This window comes from Hakea prostrata, chromosome 10 (assembly GCF_041222555.1).
Source record: "Hakea prostrata isolate BN-2017 chromosome 10, UWA_Hpros_2, whole genome shotgun sequence".
NCBI classification, from domain to species: Eukaryota; Viridiplantae; Streptophyta; class Magnoliopsida; order Proteales; family Proteaceae; genus Hakea; species Hakea prostrata.
The window spans coordinates 31,007,931-31,034,455 of record NC_142609.1 but is presented as its reverse complement, the minus strand read 5'-3'; the positions used below and the strand labels follow the sequence as shown (position 1 = coordinate 31,034,455).

Sequence of the window (26,525 nt, the reverse complement as noted above, 5' to 3'; positions counted from 1 at the left end):
TGAGATGGAATTTCACTCTGGAACAAGCAAAAACATATTTGATATAGCTATACCCTCTTATTTTTTGGATGAATAAAATCAAACAGACAACTACACCCATGTTATACACTGTACTACTGCAAATGTTGAATACAAGATTTGGAAGAAAAAAAATTATTGGACTCTGCCCGATTTATTTATTGTCAAATTATCATTATCCGGAATTGCCTTCTTAACAGGACATGTTTGTCAAATAGATTTTATACTGCACTGCCATGGCTGAGTAAAAGATCCGTTTTCCTTTCTTTTCTTTTTTTGGGTTGAAAAAAAAGATCAATTTGTAGAACATTATGAAGTTTTCAGCCCAACAGATTTCATTATACCCTCCCCTCCTTTCTTTTATTTTCTCTCTTTCCTCCCCTTTTTCTTCTTCTCTTCATTGATAAGGGAGTGTTTGAAGTCGAAGAATATTGGCGGGGTGTAGGAACTGGCCTGTGAAAAATTCCATTTGCATCAACCACCATGCGCCTCTTTCCTGAAATAAGCACAAAGAAACAACAGCTAGACAATCTTTATGCCTGCTAGCTTATATTATGATACGAAACCTGTGGACAAGGAAGGTGCCACCAAGGAGGGACAAGCTGAAGCCTATGTTGCAAGGGAGCAGAACCTCCAAGGTCTCAGCAGATGGGGAGGATCCCTGCTTATCTGAAAGAATATACTTGTTAAAGGGCAGGAGGGACATTTGTCATACCCTAGTTAGTTTATCAATGATTGCCAATAAATATTCACCAATCCCTGGGTCTAACAATCTTGACAGACTTGTATAAAGTGAAGGATTGAACCCTAAGAAGGCAATGAAGATAGATATTTCCCCCTATCTCTATCTCATCTCCTCCTAATGGCTCTGTTTCTCCTTTAACCCCTTGCTTCTTATTTCTGATCATAAGACATTCTCAATTCTCAAAACTTCAAATCAAAATCAGTATGGTCATTAAAAGAGTCTCCACAAATCCTTTTCTGAACAAAAGCATAATTGGCCCATAACAACAGATGAAAATCGGTGGGCAATCTAAAATGAATGTTATCAACCTACAAAATGACTGATCATGTGCAAATGTAAAACATGTAAAATTACTTGTTCTAGTTTATCACAGTATGACTTCTTTGAATGATGATCTATTGACCACTCAAATCAGTAACCAGAATGATTAGTCATCTCCCTTACATCGAGGGTAAAGATGGTCAGAGCTCCTGTCAGAGACACCAATAACCTGTCAACATAACCAGATCAAACATCAGTCTCGTCATTATGCTTCTAGTAAGAACAAGAAAATGATACAACTGCGTAATACTCATCAATCCAGCCTTCTGTTTTTTTCTTCCTTAACATTATGCAGTATAGTACACTACAGCTTCTGTGTTTCAAACAAACAACTATGCTAGACAGGAGGTATTTAGTTTGTCTCAGAAGGGAGAAAATGACTGCTAAGCCTAAACATATCCTGAGAAATGACAAGAAACAGGAAATCAGACCAATACAGGGAAAAAGAGAAGGCATGAAAAATTTAAAAAGACCTTCCTCTAAGTAGGTTCTTCTCTCCCCCCCCCCCCCTTTTCCAAAGTCTTCAATTGAAGTCCAGGATAAATATGGTGGACGATATGAATGGTGATAGATTACCGCCATGGCTCATCTCTGCCAACACATAAATAGGAACTACTAATTGCTTTTGTCAATTCTCACATTAAGTGTATCAAACTGCAAAAATAATTTCAACATTAACATGGGTATGCACAGGTCTAAAGATGAGCTCACCACTGAACGAACTAGATAACAGCAGTGCGTTGCTGGACTTTAGCCTTCTCTGCATCAATTATAGACTCAACCAGCCTAACTGCATTCTCAAGCTTTCCTTCTGCATTCACAACCACATAGTCAAAGTCCTCGATATGTTTCACCTCCTCACGAGCCGTAGCAATTCTCACAAGAAGTGCCTCAGTGGTCTCTGTTTTACGACCAATAAGCCGCTTCACAAGAGCAGATTCACTTTCAGCAACAAGGAAAATGAAGATAGCAGACTTCCCAAGAATGGATCTCAGAGTGGCAGCCCCTTGTATGTCCACCCTCAGTACAATGTCAAACCCCCTGGACATGAAATCGCGAATCTGGGAAATTTAGAACAAAAATATCAAGCTACCATCCAAAATGACAATGCAAAATCTTTTTTTGATAAAGACAACAGCACCAGAGGAAATATATCTGGAGTTACTGTGTCATGTGTCGCCCTTCAAACCTTGAACAGAGTTTTGAAGGACTGTAATTAAACCGACCATATGGGGTCAGGAAAATTAAGGGCCCATGACACCATTCACATAACTTTCAACTTCATTTTCTTCATATTTGATCTATATCGATGGCCTAGCAAGGATCTAGTTTCTCAAGTTTATTTCTTTTTCTTTCTTTTTTTTTTTTTTTTTTTTTTTTTTTTTTTTTTTTGGGGGGGGGGGGGTACAAGGGTGCTTTTTATATATAGATGGGGATATATTACATATACCATCAACGAGCTTTAACCCACGACCTCTTTGCTAAGATGTGTTGGTTATTAACAATTGAGCAACCCTACAATGGTACTGGAGAAGACTTTTGATATTGGTAGTATCTTTTAGAATTCCAAGAGTAAGTTAATTTTTTTGGATTGTGATTTTCTTTATGAACTAGGGATGGAGTTCAACATATTAAGGTTTCAGTTTCTATGCATGGGAGAATCAATATTCTTGTTTGGAGTTCTAGACTGCATTTAAGACTTCTTTATGTAACCAAGAGGCAACAACAGCCTTCCCTTCTCTTTTCCCCCCTTTCAGCATATACGCTGAAATGCATGGGTTGCTATTACAACATACGGAGTATGAAAACCACTTGCTTGTGTGACTGGTAGTTGTGGGACTCGGTAATATCCAAGTTGAGATTCCTATGACTGGTAAACTAGTGGCTGGTAGAACTCCGGTTCTACATCTATCGATTCATCTCCATCACTCATCCATTTTCATCTCCAACACCATAAGAGCTAACCTCCATATCAGATCCAAGTCTTCATCTTCCACCTTCATATTACCTATAGATCCCAAGATCTAAACTTTTATTTAATGGCCATCACTGAGAGCACACACTGAAGTTCTATAAATTTCTTCCAATCAATACTGGCAGCCATTGATGAAACTGAATAACAATAGTTGTGCGCCCACCCCAGCCAAACTCAAAGGGTCTAGCAGGTGTGTACAACCATCCTGCAGCCCAGATACTTCAAATGCATATATGGATAGAAGAAATATGCGGTTCAGGAATCTATCTACATGATGTAAGACCCCACGCCCACCCCAAGAAAGGCCCCAAGGCCTGAAATAAGGCCTAGGCTTGCTGCCTGGCAGCCAAGTGTGAGCCAGGATTTAACATCAAGAGGAGACAAGTACTGATATTTCACATAGAACACAATGAATTTTCTAACCATTATCTTCATCGTTAAAAATTTTCTCCAATCTGGGGCCAAAGTAGACATTTCACACATGGAAAGCGGGATAGAGTGGAAATTTCAAAATTTTAGGAACGGAATGGGGGAAATTAAAAAAATGGGGGGGGGGGGGGGGGGAAGTGTTAATGCTTCATACATGGAAATAATATAGGGGAAATTTCAAAAAATTAGAAAAGCGAAAGGGAAATTTCAAAAATTGGGCCATTTTGGCCCTAATGTAGCTCCTCCCATGTCAGCAGCATAGGTTGGTTTGAATGCAGGGGCATTTTTGTCTTTTTAGGCAGTCCAATTTGACCCAGCTAGGTCTAGTTACATTCAGAATTTTAGTAACAGTGCAATTCTATTTTCAGCAAATTACATATAGACCCCCTGGGTTTTACAATCAATTACATCTACTACCCTTGAAAAGAAATCAATTACAAATACCCCCTAACGGTTAAGTATTGCTGTTACGTGATGATGTCATTCATTAGATAAAGAGCCAAAATACCATTTTTACCCTTCCTTATTGAAGTATTTTTCTAGTACCAATTTTACCCTTTTAAATATTTTTCTATCATCTTCCTCCCCCATCACTCTCACCCTCCCACTACTCTATAACCCTTAAAACCCACCACCATCCCAGTGAGCCAATCCACCTGCATCTGCCTCACTCTCCAACTCCCGGTGCCCTTACCCCATCACCCTCATCCCCCTAACTCTATTGAACAGCCATGAGTCCAAACGCAGCTATTCACTTTTTTTTCATTTGGGTAGACGGAGCTAATGCAAGATCCAGCTTTTTCATATTCTGAAAGTCAGTTACAAAATATGGAAAATCTCCACAAACTTGTTACTTAGATCCAAGACCTATAAATCGCCCTAAATCAAGTTGGATAACTCTAGTTTCAAAAGACCATCAAAATGATAAGAATAAACTTGAAAGGTAGCACCAATCTTGAATCGTGTAGCAATAGAAGACGTCGATAAACACTGAAAAAAACTTCACCCAGAAAATAATCAACACCAACTTTAAAAAAAAATTCAATTCTTCATGTTGAAAAGTACCATCCAATAATGAGAACAATCAACAATGTTGAAGACGAACAAAGTCCATAAGTATAATAGGATCAAAGACATTATCCCCTAATGCTAGTAATAGGGAGAAACATCCACACTAAATCTTCAAAATTGTAACTCCAAAGTCCATATAAATGCTTCGCACGAAGACAAGTAGTAGGTAAAGTATGGGCAGGCAAAACACATTATCCACATAATGCCGATAGTAGGGGGAAACATCCACACTAAATCTTCAAAATTGCAACTCCAATGTCCATACAAATGCTTCGCAAGAAGGCAAGTAATAGGTAAAGTATGGGTAGGTAAAAAGCAATATTGACTATTGTGGAACCAAGTAGATAGGTAAAAGACAGTATAGGTTACTGTGGATCAAGTAGGTAAAGTAGTATGGGCTACTATGGACCAAGTAGGTAGGTAAAAAACAGTATGGGTTACTGCAGACCATATAGGCAAAGTAAAAGACAGGATGGATTACTGCGGACCAAGTAAGTAAGGTAAAAGACAGTATAGGCTACTACAGACTAAGTAGGTGAGGTAGTATGGGTTACTACGAACCAAGTAGTTAGGTAAAGTACAATATAGGTAAAGGTAGGTAATGATATTGTTGTAGAATGCCATAAGTTGAGGACAAAGATCTTCACAAATTATATCCATTAGCATATCTTAAGCAGACATAGAATAAGGTACCATTCTCCCCCTCACATGTAGCATTACACGTGGACAATTAATGATAACCAGTTACAAGCATCTTAAAGTATGAACACAAACAAACCCCAGAAGGAAAAATAGCAACCACAAAGTAGAGTATTATTCACCAATAAAGCTGATCAAGCAACAGTAAATCATCTCACAAGACAAAGTCTTGCTCACCAAGGGGAAAAAAATTCCTTATAGACAACCACTAACCCTCAAATAGGCAAGAGCAAATTAGATCAAGAGAAAATTACTAAACCAGCTTGGAATCTCAGAATTGCAGTAGTCACTTCAGCAATCCACTATAATATTCAATAGTGGCACCGACGATAATACTTAGAAACCAAGTAGAATCACACCAACAAGGCAGAGAATACCTTAGAAGAAGTGCAATAACAATTGTTGCAGTAGTAGATAATATCAAATATGTTTACCAAAAATACACAACAGCCATTGTAAATGAAAATTGGATTAAATTCATAGTTAGTAAAAAAACATCCAAGAGGTCCTCGCCAGTGTAGTCTGATCTTCAGAAGAAAATAGACATCTTGCACTGTACCTCGGACCATAGCAGCAAACTTCCGCTAGATTTGAAACTCTAACAGATCTCAATATGAAGGAAAAGTAGTCCTCTAGGCCTTTGTAGAAGTGTTAGATAAAGAGAAGGCTAAACTTGATTTTGAAATAAACAATGGAAGTAGTAGTAGTAAAGCAAAGCCAGTAGCAGCAGAATTTTTCGGAACAGAGAAATTCAATGAAACATGGGTACTAGCATACGACTTGCAGCAGAACTTATAGCACAAAAAATGGAAGACAATACTTAGGTCTTGCAATCCGAATTATGGGCATATCTTCGCAAGAATCAAGAGGAATCCCAGGACATCAGTATAGTGCGGATCAAACTTCAGATTTGCACAAAAAGTAGGGTAGTAGCAGCCTCAATTGAATCAAATAGGTAGACATATCTCTAGAAAGCCTGGGCCTTTTGTAGTATTAATACATAGATACTTGGTGTTAGATACTTGGTGCTTCAAAAGTCAAAGAATGACAGCCATTCACAATTACTGCAGAAGGTTGGGGCTGACCTAGATAAGAAAAAGGAAAAAAGAAGAAGAAAAAAAACTGGGCAGCCAAGAGAGAGAAAACAGTCCCTAGGCTGATTTAACTTGCTCTGATGCCATGTTAGAAAATAAACTTTAATAAACCAAAACAGTGCAACAACAAAAGAACTGAGAAGAAGAAAGAAGAAGAATTGATAGGAATCACATAAGCCTGCGATTCTAGGGTAACCTAGAATCGCAGCCTCTTATTTATAGATATAAATAGTCTAGATTACAACTTGAGAAGCAAGCCATCTTGCCCTCTAAAAACATAAATAAAAAGTACAACTTATTGATAGAATTTTCTAATCTTCTAACTCCTAAAATCTGTCCAAAATAGGAAGTACTGAAAAAGGAAAGTTCTGAAATTAGTAACAAACAGAAAATAAAAACTATGCTTTCTAGAAACTCCCAAAACTTGTGTAGCAAGATTTCTACATTAGAAATAGAAAGTAGAGTAGCATATCTACAAAGGAAACAAGGAATAATGGCATAACACTGTTCATGTTACTACTGTTCACGTGAACAGTAACAGCCCAAACTTCAACAATTATTGCCGTCAATGACACCCAAAAAAAAGGTTTGTCACTAAGATTCTAGATTAAAGAAGGGGGAGACCCCCTTAAGGCATTGCTGCTTAAAATGATAGGCTAAATTGTTGTTTTATCTGATTAGGAATGAAATATTAGGCTCATGATTTAGGAACCACATACCCCTCTCTGTTACTTTTTACATTCATCTACCGCTTTCATTTAAAGAGCTCAGATTGGATGGAAACCTCAAGTTCATCACAATTCACAAACCCCTCTCTATCGTAGTGATCGATTGCAATAGTGTACTAAATAAGAGGGAAGGAAGGGGGAGAGAAACTAGAGAAGGGAGACTGCGAAAGGCATCGATAATCTCAGAGTGCAGAGCAAGCAACAAACTGGAGACCAAATAAATCAGTTCCTTATTGCACCCCCTTTGATCTTCTATTAAAACTTCAAGTTGATTTTTGAAACTACATTTCATATAATCTTCATCCCAACCAAATTATATCAAACTTTCATCTAATCAGTTCCTCACTCGACTATTTCTTCTTATGCAATGTGGGTATGATCTGGGTGAGAACTTGGATGTGGGCCATTTGATCATTAAAGACAATCTAAGTAGGTTAGTAAGGGTAATTAGGTTATCGTAATTAATATTAAGATAAGTAATGGTATTATGGTCCTTTCAATTTCAAGTTTAACAGTGTTAACTTTCAGGGGCTGTCTTTGTAATTGAATTTTTTTTTCAAGGGTAATAGATGCAATTGACTGCAATCTAGGGGGTCTATATGTAATTTTCTCTTCTATTTTGATTTGTTAATTGAGTCAGCCTAGAAGAAGATAAGTAGAAGTCCTATTTTAAATAGAAGTTCTATTTAATACAGAAGTGCTTTTTAAATTATATTTCAAAGTTGAGTGCTGTTAGGCGTTGTCTAATAAAGACAGCCTAATGCTTGTAACAAATAAGTTTTAAATGAATAAAATTATTGTAGAGAGTTACAGCAGATATCAAGGGATCAAGCAGGATTCTAGGGTTTTCATGTGCAGGAATTCCTGCGGCAGCTTGGTTGGTTGTTTCTCTTTCATTCATTCAGCCACCACAGCCCCTAAAACTGGTAAGCCATCAACCCTAGCCTTCCCTCCTCTCTTCCCTGCATCACACCTAGCCCAATTCCCCCTACACCATTCGACCCTCCCCAAAACCCTAAATTCTTCCTAACCCCACCATTGAATTCCCTTCCCTAAGGTCTGCCACCATCTCACTCCCCCTAGCACTTGACTCCAAGTAGCGCCCTAGTCACCCCTAGAAATCCTAGAAATTAATACCCTAACTTTCCAAGAACCTAGAACTCTGGAACTTGAATCTGAAACCAAAACTGGCAAGGTTCAGATTTGTGTTTCAACAACTGGAAGCCCATAAACCCTAGCCGAACCTAGTACACCCCTCCTATAAACCCTAAAAATCCTAAACAGCCTGTAATCCCCCTAGCCACAAGGTTTTGTGAACCCTAACTGCGTGTTATGCATCAAGGATCCTTGGGTTTCGGTCCTCATCCCAGTGAGGCTACATCACCACATCAATGAAGCAACCAACTAAGGGCTTTGTGGTTTCTCAATACATGACGTTACTGCACCTACAGTTAGGGCACCCACACCAAAATTTCCCAGCATATAACTGAAAATTATGTCAATATAGAGATATTACCCACTACCATATTGAACACCCTACGAACTATAAATGTCTTTGGTTTATAGTCAGGACCCTAAAATCAAGCACAATCTAGTATAGGTATTCCACAATTAATCCCCTATGACTAGTCACAAAATAACAAGGATTCAGCTTAAATAATTACTAGGAGGAGAATGCTTACAGCCCTTGTTCCAAGATCACAATGTTATAGAAGTGCACAGGATGCCACTGAAACTCTTCTTCCATGTTTTCTTCCTTTCTTGCCTCCTTCCACAAGCTTACTCAAACAACTTTATATTGTCTTTAAAAACTCCAGATATATTTTCAAGATTGCTCACACAAGGTAGATAAAACAATAAAAATAAAAAGCCCAATATGTTTCAATCAGAATGATTAAGCTCATTTTTATTCCGCTACCTCTCACCAGATGTAGTTGCAGGAAGTATAAGGTTGAAGAGTTGTGAAAACCTCCCAAGTCGAAAGAGCCAAAAGCAACCAAAAGAAGGACAGATATGGAGTCTTAGTATAAACGAGGGAGAAAAAAAAAGGAATCTTAATTCTTGAGGTGGGTATGATGTACATGCAATGCACCAAAATATTAAACTTGAGCTTTCACGTGAATGAGGTATGAGCACGAGGTGGATTAATCTTCTAGCAGAATTTCAGCACTACAACAGCGTAAAACCCTCCATCTTGTCTCTTTAGGCGTAAAAGGTTGATAGCCCTTAATTTGACTTCTGAATATTAAGAACAAAACAAAGATCAGATTCAGGAACCCTTGATAACCTTATCACACATACAAAAAACTTACTGGAAGAGCTTTGAAAAGCTTGTGATGGGACCTACAAAGCTCTTAATGAGCAAGCAATCAAGAAAGTCTCCAAGGATAACAAGTTGTCAAAACTCTTCACATGGGAAGCAAGTCTACATTTCAGGTTTGAAAATTTCAAACCCAAATGAAGTATCTTAAAGTTAGTCCTGACGTAAACCAAAACTCTATGGTTTCCCTTGTATTGATGTAGCCCTAGAATTAGGTTCGCCCAAGATCCTCCTCAGTGAACCAGCAGTCTCATAGGAGTTTTCTTGGGGGAATAGGGTTTCAATCAGCTAAACAGTACCCTAGAAGGGTTCAGTCAGGCTTAGGACCAAAGGGTATGGGCTCTGAGACTTGTACTCTTGCTGTAAATTAAGTTTCAGGTCTAACGGTAGGTTTAGGTTCAGTTTTCTGGGGTTTAAAAGCTTGGGAGGGATGATACCAAAGCACCGTGCTGCTGCTGCTGTCTAGTTCCAAGATAGGTTTTATAGGTTAGGGCATAGGGAATACTGGTATTGAGTTTTGGTTGGGCTTGGGAAGGAGCTGTTGTAGTTATTTATAATTTCACATTATGTCTAACAGGTTTACTTCACTCCTAGGTGGTTCAGGAGAGGTTTGGAGAGTCGGGATTCTTGGACTTGATTGGAGATTGGGATCCAATGTAGAAGAAGGGGTGGGGAAGCTAAATCCTAAAAGGGGAAGGTGATTGGAGTTGGGGTTGGAGAGATATAGGAGTTCTAAATAGGGTTTAGGGTTTATAAAGGTTGAAGATGAATTGCAGAATTTTAAAACCTAATGGAGGAAGGGCTATGAAGGAACAAAAAGTAGGGATAGGGGAAGGGGCAAATCCTATAGGGAGAAAAGAGAAGGGATGGAATGGGGATCTAGGAGTTCTCAGAGGGGGCGCCACGCCACGAGGGACGAGGGCTGGTAGGTAGGCAGAGGGGGAGGGGTTAGGGAGTGGTTGTAGTGGTTTGTACTTACTTGGAGGCTGATTAATGCGCTGGAATTGAATAGGACCGTGAACTTGAAGAGTCAAGGCGGGCCTTCCCAAGAAGCCCAGACTGCTTGCACAAAACACAGTTATTTTATCAATTTCAACAGCTTCGAGAATGGAGATACCAAACCCCAAAAAAATATAAAGGACGTAAGATCTATAATAGGAAGGTTAAAAGTGCAAGAATTAAAGTAGACCTAGTTCGGTGTAGCACCCCACACCCGGTGAGGGTGAAGAAGAAAAATAGAACCCCACAGCAAAACAAAAAACACCCAGCAGGGCCAAGGGAAAACACCGTCCCAAGAGATGGAAATTGATGAAGTTAGAGGGGAACGGGAAAGGACAAGAGGGAGAGAAGAATAACACGAAGCAAAGACGGCAAGGAGAACACACAAGAACACAGAAAAGAGGAAAGGAAAAAAAAGATAGGGGGAAGGGGGAAGCACAAAAGGAGGGGGGGAAGAGAGGCAGCAGAGGGGGGGGCCCGGGGACCGGAGGGGGGGGGAGGCCAAAAAAAGGGGGGAAAGGGGAAGGGAAGGGGAGGGGAGGGGGGGGGGGACACCGGGGGGGGAAGTGTGATGCTTCATACATGGAAATAATATAGGGGAAATTTCAAAAAATTAGAAAAGCGAAAGGGAAATTTCAAAAATTGGGCCATTTTGGCCCTAATGTAGCTCCTCCCATGTCAGCAGCATAGGTTGGTTTGAATGCAGGGGCATTTTTGTCTTTTTAGGCAGTCCAATTTGACCCAGCTAGGTCTAGTTACATTCAGAATTTTAGTACAGTGCAATTCTATTTCAGCAAATTACATATAGACCCCCGGGTTTACAATCAATTACATCTACTACCCTTGAAAAGAAATCAATTACAAATACCCCTAACGGTTAAGTATTGCTGTTACGTGATGATGTCATTCATTAGATAAAGAGCCAAAATACCATTTTTACCCTTCCTTATTGAAGTATTTTCTAGTACCAATTTTACCCTTTAAATATTTTTCTATCATCTTCCTCCCCCATCACTCTCACCCTCCCACTACTCATAACCCTTAAAACCCACCACCATCCCAGTGGAGCCAATCACCTGCATCGCCTCACTCTCCAACTCCCGGTGCCCTTACCCCATCACCCTCATCCCCTAACTCTATTGAACAGCCATGAGTCCAAAGCAGCTATTCACTTTTTTTCATTTGGGTAGACGGAGCATGCAGTCCAGCTCCTTTTCATATTCGAAAGTCGGTTACAAAATATGGAAAATCTCCACAAACTTGTTACTTAGATCCAAGACCTATAAATCGCCCTAAATCAAGTTGGATAACTCTAGTTTCAAAAGACCATCAAAATGATAAGAATAAACTTGAAAGGTAGCACCAATCTTGAATCGTGTAGCAATAGAAGACGTCGATAAACACCTGAAAAAAACTTCACCCGGAAAATAATCAACATCAACTTTAAAAAAATTCAATTCTTCATGTTGAAAAGTACCATCCAATAATGAGAACAATCAACAATGTTGAAGACGAACAAAGTCCATAAGTATAGTAGGATCAAAGACATTATCCCCTAATGCTAGTAATAGGGAGAAACATCCACACTAAATCTTCAAAATTGTAACTCCAAAGTCCATATAAATGCTTCGCAAGAAGACAAGTAGTAGGTAAAGCATGGCAGGCAAAACACATTATCCACATAATGCCGATAGTAGGGGAAACATCCACACTAAATCTTCAAAATTGCAACTCCAATGTTCATACAAATGCTTCGGAGAAGGCAAGTAATAGGTAAAGTATGGGTAGGTAAAAGCAATATTGACTATTGTGGAACCAAGTAGATAGGTAAAAGACAGGATAGGTTTGTGGATCAAGTAGGTAAAGTAGTATGGGCTACTATGGACCAAGTAGGTAGGTAAAAAGCAGTATGGGTTCGGACCATATAGGTAAAGTAAAAAGAGGATGGATTATCGGACCAAGTAAGTAAGGTAAAAGACAGTATAGGCTACTACGGACTAAGTAGGTGAGGTAGTATGGGTTACTACGAACCAAGTAGTTAGGTAAAGTACAATATAGGTAAAGGTAGGTAATGATATTGTTGTAGAATGCCATAAGTTGAGGACAAAGATCTTCACAAATTATATCCATTAGCATATCTTAGAGCCATAGAATAAGGTACCATTCTCCCCCTCACATGTAGCATTACATGTGGACAATTAATGATAACCGGTTACAAGCATCTTAAAGTATGAACACAAAAAACCCGAGAAGGAAAAATAGCAACCACAAAGTAGAGTATTATTCACCAATAAAGCTGATCAAGCAACGATGAAATCATCTCACACGGACAAAGTCTTGCTCACCAAGGGAAAAAATTCTTATAGACAACCACTAACCCTCAAATAGGCAAGAGCAAATTAGATCAGAGAAAATTACTAAACCAGCTTGGAATCTCGGAGTGCGGTAGTCACTTCAGCAATCCACTATAATATTCAATAGTGGCACCGACGATAATACTTAGAAACCAAGTAGAATCACACCAACAAGGCAGAGAATACCTTAGAAGAAGTGCAATAACAATTGTTGCAGTAGTAGATAATATTAAATATGTTTACCAAAAATACACAACAGCCATTGTAAATGAAAATTGGATTAAATTCATAGTTAGTAAGAAAACATCCAAGAGGTCCTGTGGTGTAGTCGGTCTTGAAGAAAATAGACATCTTGCGTACCGTCGGACCATAGCAGCAAACTTCCGCTAGATTTGAAACTCAACATATCTCGATATGAAGGAAAAGTAGTCCTCTAGGTCTTTGTAGAAGTGTTAGATAAAGAGAAGGCTAAACTTGATTTTGAAATAAAATCAATGGAAGTAGTAGTAGTAAAGCAAAGCCGTAGCAGCAGAATTTTCGGAACGAGAGAAATTCAATGAAACATGGGTACTAGCATACGACTCTGGGCAGAACTTATAGCACAAAAAATGGAAGACAATACTTAGGTCTTGCAATCCGAATTATGGGCATATCTTCGCAAGAATCAAGAGGAATCCCAGGACATCGGTATAGTGCGGATCAAACTTCGATTTGCACAAAAAGTAGGGTAGTAGCAGCCTCAATTGAATCAAATAGGTAGACATATCTCTGAAAGCCTGGGCCTTTTGTAGTATTAATACATAGATACTTGGTGTTAGATACTTGGTGCTTCAAAAGTCAAAGAATGACAGCCATTCACAATTGCGAGAAGGTTGGGGCTGACTTAGATAAGAAAAAGGAAAAAAGAAGAAGAAAAAACTGGGCAGCCAAGAGAGAGAAAACAGTCCCTAGGCTGATTTAACTTGCTCCGATGCCATGTTAGAAAATAAACTTTAATAAACCAAAGCAGTGCAACAACAAAAGAAGCGAGAAGAAGAAAGAAGAAGAATTGATAGGAATCACATAAGCTGCGATTCTAGGTTACCCTAGAATCGGACCTCTATTTATAAATATAAATAGTCTAGATTACAACTTGAGAAGAAAGCCATCTTGCCCCTCTAAAAACATAAATAAAAAGTACAACTTATTGATAGAATTTTCTAATCTTCTAACTCCTAAAATCTGTCCAAAATAGGAAGTACTGAAAAAGGAAAGTTCTGAAATTAGTAACAAACAGAAAATAAAAACTATGCTTTCTAGAAACTCCCAAAACTTGTGTAGCAAGATTTCTACATTAGAAATAAAAAGTAGAGTAGCATATCTACAAAGGAAACAAGGAATAATGGCATAACACTGTTCATGTTACTACTGTTCACGTGAACAGTAACAGCCCAAACTTCAACAATTATTGCCGTCAATGACACCCAAAAAAAAGGTTTGTCACTAAGATTCTAGATTAAAGAAGGGGAGACCCCTTAAGGCATTGCTGCTTAAAATGATAGGCTAAATTGTTGTTTTATCTGATTAGGAATGAAATATTAGGCTCATGATTTAGGAACCACATACCCCTCTCTGTTACTTTTTACATTCATCTACCGCTTTCATTTAAAGAGCTCAGATTGGATGAAAACCTCAAGTTCATCACAATTCACAAACCCCTCTCTATTGTAGTGATCGATTGCAATAGTGTACTAAAGAAGAGGGAAGGAAGGGGGAGAGAAACTAGAGAAGGGAGACTGCGAAAGGCATCGATAATCTCAGAGTGCAGAGCAAGCAACAAACTGGAGACCAAATAAATCAGTTCCTTATTGCACCCCCTTTGATCTTCTATTAAAACTTCAAGTTAATTTTTGAAACTACATTTCATATAATCTTCATCCCAACCAAATTATATCAAACTTTCATCTAATCAGTTCCTCACTCGACTATTTCTTCTTATGCAATGTGGGTATGATCTGGGTGAGAACTTGGATATGGGCCATTTGATCATTAAAGACAATCTAAGTAGGTTAGTAAGGGTAATTAGGTTATCGTAATTAATATTAAGATAAGTAATGGTATTATGGTCCTTTCAATTTCAAGTTTAACAGTGTTAACTTTCAGGGGCTGTCTTTGTAATTGAATTTTTTTTTCAAGGGTAATAGATGCAATTGACTGCAATCTAGGGGGTCTATATGTAATTTTCTCTTCTATTTTGATTTGTTAATTGAGTCAGCCTAGAAGAAGATAAGTAGAAGTCCTATTTTAAATAGAAGTTCTATTTAATACAGAAGTGCTTTTTAAATTATATTTCAAAGTTGAGTGCTGTTAGGCGTTGTCTAATAAAGACAGCCTAATGCTTGTAACAAATAAGTTTTAAATGAATAAAATTATTGTAGAGAGTTACAGCAGATATCAAGGGATCAAGCAGGATTCTAGGGTTTTCATGTGCAAGGAATTCCTGCGGCAGCTTGGTTGGTTGTTTCTCTTTCATTCATTCAGCCACCACACCCCCTAAAACTGGTAAGCCATCAACCCTAGCCTTCCCTCCTCTCTTCCCTGCATCACACCTAGCCCAATTCCCCCCTACACCATTCGACCCTCCCCAAAACCCTAAATTCTTCCTAACCCCACCATTGAATTCCCTTCCCTAAGGTCTGCCACCATCTCACTCCCCCTAGCACTTGACTCCAAGTAGCGGCCCTAGTCACCCCTAGAAATCCTAGAAATTAATACCCTAACTTTCCAAGAACCTAGAACCTCTGGAACTTGAATCTGAAACCAAAACTGGCAAGGTTCAGATTTGTGTTTCAACAACTGGAAGCCCATAAACCCTAGCCGAACCTAGTACACCCCTCCTATAAACCCTAAAAATCCTAAACAGCCTGTAATCCCCCTAGCCACAAGGTTTTGTGAACCCTAACTTGCGTGTTATGCATCAAGGATCCTTGGGTTTCGGTCCTCATCCCAGTGAGGCTACATCACCACATCAATGAAGCAACGCAACTAAGGGCTTTGTGGTTTCTCAATACATGACGTTACTGCACCTACAGTTAGGAGCACCCACACCCAAAATTTCCCAGCATATAACTGAAAATTATGTCAATATAGAGATATTACCCACTACCCATATTGAACACCCTTACCGAACTATAAATGTCTTTGGTTTATAGTCAGGACCCTAAAATCAAGCACAATCTAGTATAGGTATTCCACAATTAATCCCCTATGACTAGTCACAAAATAACAAGGATTCAGCTTAAATAATTACTAGGAGGAGAATGCTTACAGCCCTTGTTCCAAGATCACAATGTTATAGAAGTGCACAGGATGCCACTGAAACTCTTCTTCCATGTTTTCTTCCTTTCTTGCCTCCTTCCACAAGCTTACTCAAACAACTTTATATTGTCTTTAAAAAACTCCAGATATATTTTCAAGATTGCTCACACAAGGTAGATAAAACAATAAAAATAAAAAAGCCCAATATGTTTCAATCAGAATGATTAAGCTCATTTTTTATTCCGCTACCTCTCACCAGATGTAGTTGCAGGAAGTATAAGGTTGAAGAGTTGTGAAGAACCTCCCAAGTCGAAAGAGCCAAAAGCAACCAAAAGAAGGACGAGATATGGAGTCTTAGTATAAACGAGGGAGAAAAAAAAAAAGGAATCTTAATTCTTGAGGTGGGTATGATGTACATGCAATGCACCAAAATATTAAACTTGAGCTTTCACGTGAATGAGGTATGAGCACGAGGTGGATTAATCTTCTAGCAGAATTTCAGCACTACAACAGCGTAAAACCCTCCATCTTGTCTCTTTAGGCGTAAAAGGTTGATAGCCCTTAATTTGACTTCTGAATATTAAGAACAAAACAAAGATCAGATTCAGGAACCCTTGATAACCTTATCACACATACAAAAAACTTACTGGAAGAGCTTTGAAAAGCTTGTGATGGGACCTACAAAGCTCTTAATGAGCAAGCAATCAAGAAAGTCTCCAAGGATAACAAGTTGTCAAAACTCTTCACATGGGAAGCAAGTCTACATTTCAGGTTTGAAAATTTCAAACCCAAATGAAGTATCTTAAAGTTAGTCCTGACATAAACCAAAACTCTATGGTTTCCCTTGTATTGATGTAGCCCTAGAATTAGGTTCGCTCCAAGATCCTCCCTCAGTGAACCAGCAGTCTCATAGGAGTTTTCTTGGGGGAATAGGGTTTCAATCAGCTAAACAGTACCCTAGAAGGGTTCAGTCAGGCTTAGGACCAAAGGGTATGGGCTCTGAGACTTGTACTCTTGCTGTAAATTAAGTTTCAGGTCTAACGGTAGGTTTAGGTTCAGTTTTCTGGGGGTTTAAAAGCTTGGGAAGGGATGATACCAAAGCACCGCTGCTGCTGCTGCTGTCTAGTTCCAAGATAGGTTTTATAGGTTAGGGCATAGGGAATACTGGTATTGAGTTTTGGTTGGGCTTGGGAAGGAGCTGTTGTAGTTATTTATAATTTCACATTATGTCTAACAGGTTTAGTTCACTCCTTAGGTGGTTCAGGAGAGGTTTGGAGAGTCGGGATTCTTGGACTTGATTGGAGATTGGGATCCAATGTAGAAGAAGGGGTGGGGAAGCTAAATCCTAAAAGGGGAAGGTGATTGGAGTTGGGGTTGGAGAGATATAGGAGTTCTAAATAGGGTTTAGGGTTTATAAAGGTTGAAGATGAATTGCAGAATTTTAAAACCTAATGGAGGAAGGGCTTATGAAGGAACTAAAAAGTAGGGATAGGGGAAGGGTGCAAATCCTATAGGGAGAAGAAGAGAAGGGATGGAATGGGGATCTAGGAGTTCTCAGAGGGGAGCTGCCACTGCCACAGGAAGACGAAGCAGCGGAATGAGAAGGCTTGCGGGTAGGTTAGGCAGAGGGGGAAGGGGTTAGGGAGTGGTTGTAGTGGTTTGTACTTACTTGGAGGCTGATTAATGCTGCTGGAATTGAATAGGACCGCTGAACTTGAAGAAGTCAAGGTCGTGGCCTTCCCAAGAAGCCCACGACCTTGCTTGCATCAAAACACAGATTATTTTATTCAATTTCAACTTAGCTTTACAGAGAATGGAGACTTTTACCTTATAACCCCCAAAAAAAAAATCATAAAAGGACTCTGATAAGATCCTTATAATATCTTGGAAGGTTAATACAAAGTTGCAAGAATTAACAAGATAGACTCTAGTTTCTATGGTGCTAGTCACCCCCACACCTCACGGTGTCCCTTAGCCTACGGCTGCCTAAGAAAGCTCTCATAAAATATTCGATACCCTCCCCACTCACTTGTCCCTCTATTTATAACCCTCAAATAACCCTCAAATAACCCTAATTTTCTCTCTCCTCCACCTGGCCTCATCCTAGGGTCCTAACACTACCGGCCCCTCGAAAATCACCTTGTCCTCAAGATGATGGAAATTTTGATGAAGTTTAGCTCTCACATGCTTGCCAGACACCAGAGACGCATATTCACATGCTTGCCACATTTATTTTTTTTTCGATTTTCCATCGCTATCCGGAGCAGCAAGAATATCACCACGATCAGCCAAAAGACTTCGCCAACGAGCATTCTCTAGCAACAGTATGACACTTACACAAATCTGATATCCTATTCCTAAGCAAATCATCTGAGGAAATGCTCTGCTTTTGCAACTCATAAATTTTCTTCTTTAAATGATTTTCAATCGGCAGTCCCACGCAGAGTTTGTTTTGAAGATGGTGTATTGAATTTCGTAACGTCTCCAACACCTCTTCCAAAAATAGGTTGCACCCCCGCAAACTCGCTGGACGCAAGCGCTGTGTCTCCGCCTTGGGGTGTCACAAGTCCAGATCTCCATCGCTGCTGCCCCATTCTCACAACGTCGCTTTCCATCTTTGTTTCAAGAGGTTGAAGACAATGGTGTGTCCCCTTCTTGGCTCGGTCGGACCACTGGTTCATTGGTTCGAACTGAGTCTTGGGTTGAGCCTTAATTGGGCCCAAATTAATAATCAAAAGAAGTGGGCTTTGGGACATAAAAGTGGAATGGGACCAAGATAATTCGTTTGAATGGGTTAAGAAATATGGGTTAATAAAATGAGATGGGCTTGGGGTTAATGAAATAGGTTGGGCCCAAGGAGGTTTCTTTGGGAAACAAGCGGCTCAATCTTTAAATTTGGTTCGTTTGGGCCCTATGTGGGAGGCTAAGTGTACCTGAGTTGGGCCCAATTTAGAAATACCTAGACTCTTAATGAATGAACTGAACCCGTAAACTGGTTTGAGTTGGTTCAAACCAACCCTAAAAATCCTCAACCAGCATCGTCTTCTCCCTTTCCTACGAACAGAAATTCTTGCCGCTTGCAACTTGCCACCGACTAAACGTGGCCTTCTTCTATGCTTCTTCACTTCACTGCATCTCGAAGTTACCGCAGAATATTGCTCCTCCACTCTGGTCCAGTAGGTATCCTCACTCAGTCCTATCTTCGTCTTTCCAACCTTCTCTACAGCTCGATTTGGCGATTCATTCACATTGATACTATACTCTGATCCAACCTGGTTGGTGTCTCTCTTCAGATTTGATCTCGGTTGTTTCCCGTTGCTAAACTCACACCTCAAGGCTTCTTTGAATCCCATCCAAATAAATGCCGTCCAATTCTTGCGATAAATCCAGTTGAGTGCCTCTCCTTCCAGATGTTGGATCGCCACCCCCAACCACTACTCTTCCTCAATCTAGTTCTCCTAGCAGAAGAGAAGAACCTCTAGAATCCATCTTTGAACTCCTTCACCAGAAAACGAAGGCAGTGCCATCACCTCCCTGGATCGTGAATGCTTTGATGCCAATTGATAAGATCCTTATAATCTCTTGAAAAATTAATACAAAGTTACAAGAATTAACAAGATAATACTCTGGTTTCTATGGTGCCAGTCACCCCCACACCTCACGGTGTCCCTCAACCTATGGCTGCCTAAGAAAGCTCTCATAAAATATTCGATACCCTCCCCACTCACTTGTCCCTCTATTTATAACCCTCAACTAACCCTAATTTTCTCTCTCTCTCCTTCACCTGGCCTCATCCTAGGGTCCTAACAAACTCAAAGTTGGAAAACCAGTTAGAACTCTTATTGGCTAGCCAATTCTAACACAAGCTACTAATTTGACCAAGACTTTAACTTGCAAGGAACCCTCATAACTTACTCTAGAGGACTCCAATTAAAATTCTAAGAGTAGATGTTGGTTCCTTACAAGGACAAAGACAGTTCTATTGGACTCCATCACAAACTTGGAATCCAACATAAACAAGGACACTAAAATAACTTGCAAAATATGGACTCAAATAATAAAACAAAATAAATCTAGGGTTCAGACAACACACTGGACTCAATGGGACCCAGACCTAGAATCCATGAAATTATGTAGAATTACCAAGATAGCCCTAGTTCGAATTAGGGTCCTAGGGTTTGCACAAAAAACTCCTCATGACAAGCCACAATATTACAATGCCATAGAGATGCATGCTACCAATGCCCTTCAGTCAAAAAAAGTTGGATCTTCCATCTTCAAATATCAAGTAGATTGCACCAGTGAAAAGGCAATCAGATTTAATGCACTTAAAACCCTAGACCCCAAATGTTGTACAAGGTTGTGAGAAAGCCAACACTTTATTATCCCAATATATATATATATATATATATATAATAAACAACAACAACAACAACAACAAAATGACAAGCAAAGCTTGACCATGAAATATAGACTGCTTTTTACACCAGGGTTTGGCACACAAAGTATAATCCCCAAATTAGACTTTTGGTCAGCCACTAAACCTGGACTGTATCTTGTATACATCTCCAGATTCATAATGGTTGTTGTGTGGTATCCACCTTGTTCAGGTTCCTCCATTTTTCTTTTTCTGCCACTTCAACTCTGTGAAAGAGATTGATTGTTGGAAGCTACTTGCTTTCCCTGGAACTTGAAAACCTTAAAAGGACACAACTCAGCTAAATAAATATGTAAGGCTGGCTAGTATTTGTTCAGTATGAGGGGGCCTCATGTTCATCCCTGCCACATAGGAAACCTCTTACATCTGGTAGCCTTCAAATATTCAATGACACTATATGTTATACTTATATCTGATTATCTGATGCCTAAAAGGACTCCTCTTGGGCATGCATGTAACTAACTGGTGATACAGTTTGCGAATGTTATTAATGTACAGGCAGAACATATATATGCCTTGCATCTCAAGCATAAAGAGCTCAACCTTATGCTATGTGTGGCATCTAGGTGCAAACCTTCCAATGGGTGCATTCATGATCTTGGTCAAACCAAGAATGCCTCAATGAAGCTGCAATTATCACTGCAGACAGTCAAAAGTGATCCATGTGATTAAGGATGTGATGCCCACTGTCACAAATTAACTTGGTGTAAATCAAGTGACTGGAAGTCAAATAGAAGACTAATAAAACCTAAAAATGAAACTGTTAGTCTGTTACAATTAGATCTGGTGGCATCTTGGTGAGTTTTTGTCAATTACATTCATTTTTTAATCCACTTACCCTATCTATCTGTTCAGTTGAAACACAAACTACGAAATCCTCTATCACATGAAACGCAAGCAAAGTGATATGGCTGATGGACTATAAAAGTACATGCAGGTTTTAAAAACTAACAGCAGAAACGAATAGAGACAAGACCCCAACTTTTTTTGTTGCACGGGGGGGGGGGGGGGCAGGAGGGGCCATGAAGGACAAGCATGGGAACTTCAATGGAGCAAAGGATAGACAGGAGCCAAAAATCACATGACACCAAGCAACAACAGAAAAATTCCTACAGAGTCTCAACAACTCGTTCACAGAGCAAAATATAATACCCCCCCCCCTCCAATGCCACATTACATTATCCATAGCTGTAATCATATTCTTTTAACTGATTGTGTTCTACCATTTAAAACAAAACTTGAAGAGCATAATAAATACTGCAGAAACTCAATACCTGTTGCTTTGGGATCCCTTTGTAATCTCCATACACCAGAGCATACTCTAACAGTTCATTCCTTTCGATCATTGAAAGGAAATCTTCCTTTGAAACAAAGTAGTAATCCTTCCCATCCACCTCACCTGGTCGTTTTGGTCGGCTGGTAGCTGTGACAACAAAATGAATGCCCTCCCGAACCTCTTGAAGTCTCTGTCATCATATAATTTATTAACTTAAAAACAAATGATTCTGTAATTAACCAAAACTGTACTCATCTTAAGCAATAGCCAACAGCTTAATGGTTCTTGACATAAAACATCCAAGGCTCAAATATTCAAGATCTATGTTAAAATATCACATTCTATTTTAGCATAGTTTTCTATTTTGCTTACTTTCTATTTTAGTTATTTTCTAGTTTGGTTACTTCATAATTTTCTTATTGTTTCGTTGACAATTAATCTCCATAGGATAGTTTCCTTTTTAGTAGAACTTCATTTTTTCTGTAATTCAGTTTAAGAAAGTTTTCCTAAACTGAGATTTGATTTTATATTATAAATATACCAGGAGAGAATCAACATACACATGCAAGCTCTCCCCCTTCTTCTCTTCTTCTTCAGTCCTCTTCTTTTCTTCTACTTTCTGAATTTCCTTTCAGAACCCAGGCTGATAAGCTGACACAATTACTAAAATTCTAACATAGTATCAGAGCAGGTTTAATCAGTCCAAGGGCTGCTTTTGTCTTTTGACTACTTAGTGCCCCCCCCCCCCCCCAACCCTCTCTTTCCCTTATCTAGTGAGCAGCCACCCATTGCTGCCTTAAGTATGCCTTAGAACCTTCTCCAAATAAAAGCATTAAGTGATCATCTTTCTACTACAGTCGAGGAACCTAGAGGAGCTATGGAATTACCCACTGCACAACCTATCTACTGAATATGACTGATCTAAAAAGACAAAATAAGACAGTAATCTGTTTTTCTCCTTCCCTCACAACTGCGAAGGATTCTGCACTGATGTTTCTTCAGATAAGTTGGTTTATTTTTGGTTTTACAATAACCGCAACCTGCCTGTGTACTTTTTTCTTAGTTCCCTGGGTTACAATATTCATTAGATTCCTTGCATGAAGATCTGTCTGGATGCCTGATTTATTGTGATTACTACTACCATACTGTCCTATTACTACCTCTGATGGATAATATACTATTTACCCGAATCAACCTCAGCCCCTAATTCTTCTAGTACATAAGAGTTTGAACTGCATCTCATTTGCGGTTGCCGGTTGTTTCCTGATTACCAGAATTGGCTTTAGGGTTTTATCTTCTGGTAAATAAAACAGATATTATTTGGACTGCTGCTTGATCCACTGCTACACTAGTTATATTACTGCTGCCCCTGTTTCATTCAGTCTTTATAATGTAAAAAAAAAATTATGCTGGTATCATATTGCTTCCATATTGCTACCACTGATTGTTTTGGGGGACACAGCCCCTGGAAAATTTTGTTTACATGGTATATCTGTCATACATACCTGAATCGACTGCAGCCCCATTTTCATGCTTCTCAATCTACCAAAATTGACTTCAATTGTGTAATTCTTTTGGTAGATTGAATAGTGTATTAATGATCATTAGTTCCACCAGTAATTTTTCTCCGAGCTACTTTGCTACTTTTTGGATCTCTATGACATTATTGGTTACCAACTCTTCCTTTGATATTGTTGGGTGCATCCTTTATTGCTAAGTGTTTGCCACTACTATGTTGTGAGAACTACTTTCGCTACTGCCTCGCTTGAGTTGATGTTGGTGGTTCAGAATTTTCTACTGCAATGACTGGAAGTTCTTGTGCCTAGTTTCATCACGTAAAACAATTCCACAATGCCGACTTTGAGATGTTGTCAATTGGTTGTCATTATTTGTCTATATGTAATGCTACACCTGAGGGGGAGATTGGAGGCTTATTCAATATCTATCCAAGACATTTTGAAGAGTATTATTTGTGGAGATTGCAACACCTATCTACTTGTCCACAGTAACTCATATTGCCTTTTATCTACCTACTTGGTCCATGGTAACCCCATACTACCTTTTATTTACCTATTTGGTCCATGGTAACCTCATACTACCTTTTACCTACCTACTTGGTCCACAGTAACCCATACTTCCTTTTATCTACCTACTTGGTCCATAATAACCCATACTAGCTTTTGCCTGCCTACTTAGTCCATAGTAACCAACACCACCTTTTCCCTACCTAGTTGGTCCACAACAACCCCTAATAGCTTTTGCCTACCCACTTGATCTACAGTAACCCATACTTCCTTTTGTCTCTACCTACTTGGTCTGCAGTGACCCATACTACCTTTCACCAACCTAATTGAACCGCAGTAACCCATACTGCCTTTTACTTATACGCTTGGTCTGTAGTAAGTAGTAAACCCTACTGCTTTTTGTCTACCTACTTGGTCCACAGTAACTCAATTGCCTTTTGTCTACATATGTGGTTCGTAGTAACCCATATTGCCTTTAACGTACCCATACTTTAAAACCTACTATGTGCCTTCTTGCGAAGAGCTTATATGCAACCTTGGGTTGCACATTTTATCTTCTTGTGTGGATATTCATCCCTACGACTGGCATTATTTGGATAACGTAGTTGCTGCTGCTATATGGATCTAGCTCATCTTCACCACTGCGTCATTGTTGCATGGTTCGTTCCACATGAAGATTGCTCACTTAAGTTGCTATTAATTATCTCCTAGGTGAAATTCTTTTAGCGTGCATCGGCGTCTATTATTGATAATGCTCAAGTGTAATGAAGTTTCTTGATATGCACTTAGTATTCCAAGCTGGAGCCTTTTGATATGTATACTCCAGCTTGAGGGGGAGTGTTAAAATATTACTTTCTATTTTAGCTTAAGTTACTATTTTGGTTACTTTCAATTTTGTTACTTTCTATTTCTATTTTGGTTAGTAATTTTTTCATTGTTTAATTAACAAGTAATCTCCGTAAGATGGTTTCTTTAGTATATTTGGGAGATTCTATGCAATATGAAATTTTCTTTGTTGCTATAATTCAATTTAAGAAAGTTTTCCTAAATTGATATTTGATTTTATGTTATAAATAAAGTATTAGGGAGAGCCAACACACACATGCAAGCTCTCTCCCTTCTTCTCTTCTCCTTCAGTCTTCTTCTATTCCTCTTCTTTCTGAATTTCCTTTTAGTCCCTAAGCTGATAACTGATTACAGTTACTGAAATTCTGACAAACTATAAAGAGAATCTTCAAGAAAAGGAAAAACTAACTCAAACATGAGCATAAAAGAGCTATATTTCCAATGAGAGAATAAATAACCCACTACTGCTTTTACATGTGGGCTTAAAAAGTTTCTTCCATTTTGGGGAAAAGTGAAAACTATGGATCACCCAGGTGGATGATTTCCTTATGGCACTAGCACAAAACACCTAATTTACAAAACCCCAAACTTCAAGCAGCCATAATTAAACCTCCACCTCCATATCTTTCATAAGTCACCCTTGAACTAATGAGAACTCTAGTTTATATAATCACACTCTGGAACCCCAATCATTTAGCCCAAAACATTTTCCACCAAAAATCATATAGCTTCCACAGCTTCATACATCCAAAGTAGCCTTTATCATACACTATGGTCTCTATAGCTTCACACATCTGAGCCCTATATGAAACATATTCCAAAAATTGCTACACTTCTACTATCATAGTTCCACTTCTTCTCTCAGTTGTCACTACTCAGTCTGTCTCTCTACCAATTCATTCCACTGTACCTAAACTCTACCCCAACTTCTGTGGCTTCCTTTCCAATGCTCCTTTATCCTACATTCTCTTCTTCTTCTTCTTCTTCTTCTTCTTCTTTTTGCGGGGGGGGGGGGGGACTAGATCTACCAATTATTTGAGAGATTCCTTATTTTTCCTCTTTCTAAGATCTATGCTTCTCTTTCATCGTATGTTGGATTTGCCTGATTTTGTTTTGCCCTTTTAAAAGGCCCTGGGTCATAAGACAAAATTGGGTAGTGATCTGGGCGTTCGAAGATTTACCTTTTAGTTTTAATTTCCATGTTTGTAATTGCCTCATTGAGGATAGATTTGTTAGAATTTTTTTTTCCTCTCTTTTCTTATAAGATTCCCACAAAACGAAGATTTCATTTGTTTTTTATTTAGTAAGTCATGACTATAAATAAAGCTCTTGTTGTGTTCAAACACAAGCCAGGATTTCTCCAACTCTTCCAACATGGTATCAAAGCCAACTTGATCCATAACTAAGCATCATTCCCTCTCATCTTCTCTTTTAATTGCAGAGCACAAGAAAAAACAAGGAAAAAATCCTTTGCAAAGGAAAAAAAACAAACCATCGCAAAGATCTCACCTTTGCTTCTTCTTTATCATCGCAAAGAACTCATCTCTACTTCTTCTTCTCTACTCGTCCTACCTTGTTTCAAACACAAGAAAAAGAGAGCGAGAAAGCGAGAAAGAGAGAGAAAGAGAAGGAAGAACCATCGCAACCTGCAACTCCCAACATTGCAAGAACCTACAATACCTACCACCACTATCTACAATCACCTATTGGAGCACCATCGCACCTTATTTTTCCTGTTTTTCGAATCACAGGAATTCTACAATCTCAAGGGGGAAAAAACTTAAAATAACTTCTCTGCCATCGTCTTCCACCACCTGCAATTTCTTCCACCACCACCTCCGCCACCACCTACAACCTTTTGTGCTAGAGTCCAGTGCACCTTCACCCACCA

At 39.0% G+C, this 26,525-nt stretch overlaps 1 protein-coding gene across 1 annotated transcript in view; it reads right to left on the bottom strand.

Annotated features, from left to right (window-relative positions):
* Window positions 1-883: 883 nt before the first annotated feature.
* LOC149002464 (P-loop containing nucleoside triphosphate hydrolases superfamily protein) overlaps window positions 884-26,525 on the bottom strand; it is a 47,226-nt gene continuing 21,584 nt past the window's right edge. The window contains exons 3-5 of the mRNA XM_089137005.1: window positions 21,763-21,954; window positions 1,796-2,145; window positions 884-1,253 (exon numbers count right to left, since the gene is read on the bottom strand). Coding sequence (XP_088993131.1) covers window positions 1,807-2,145; window positions 21,763-21,954 — 531 coding nt within the window. The 3' untranslated portion in view covers window positions 884-1,253; window positions 1,796-1,806. The remainder of the gene's footprint in view (window positions 1,254-1,795; window positions 2,146-21,762; window positions 21,955-26,525) is intronic.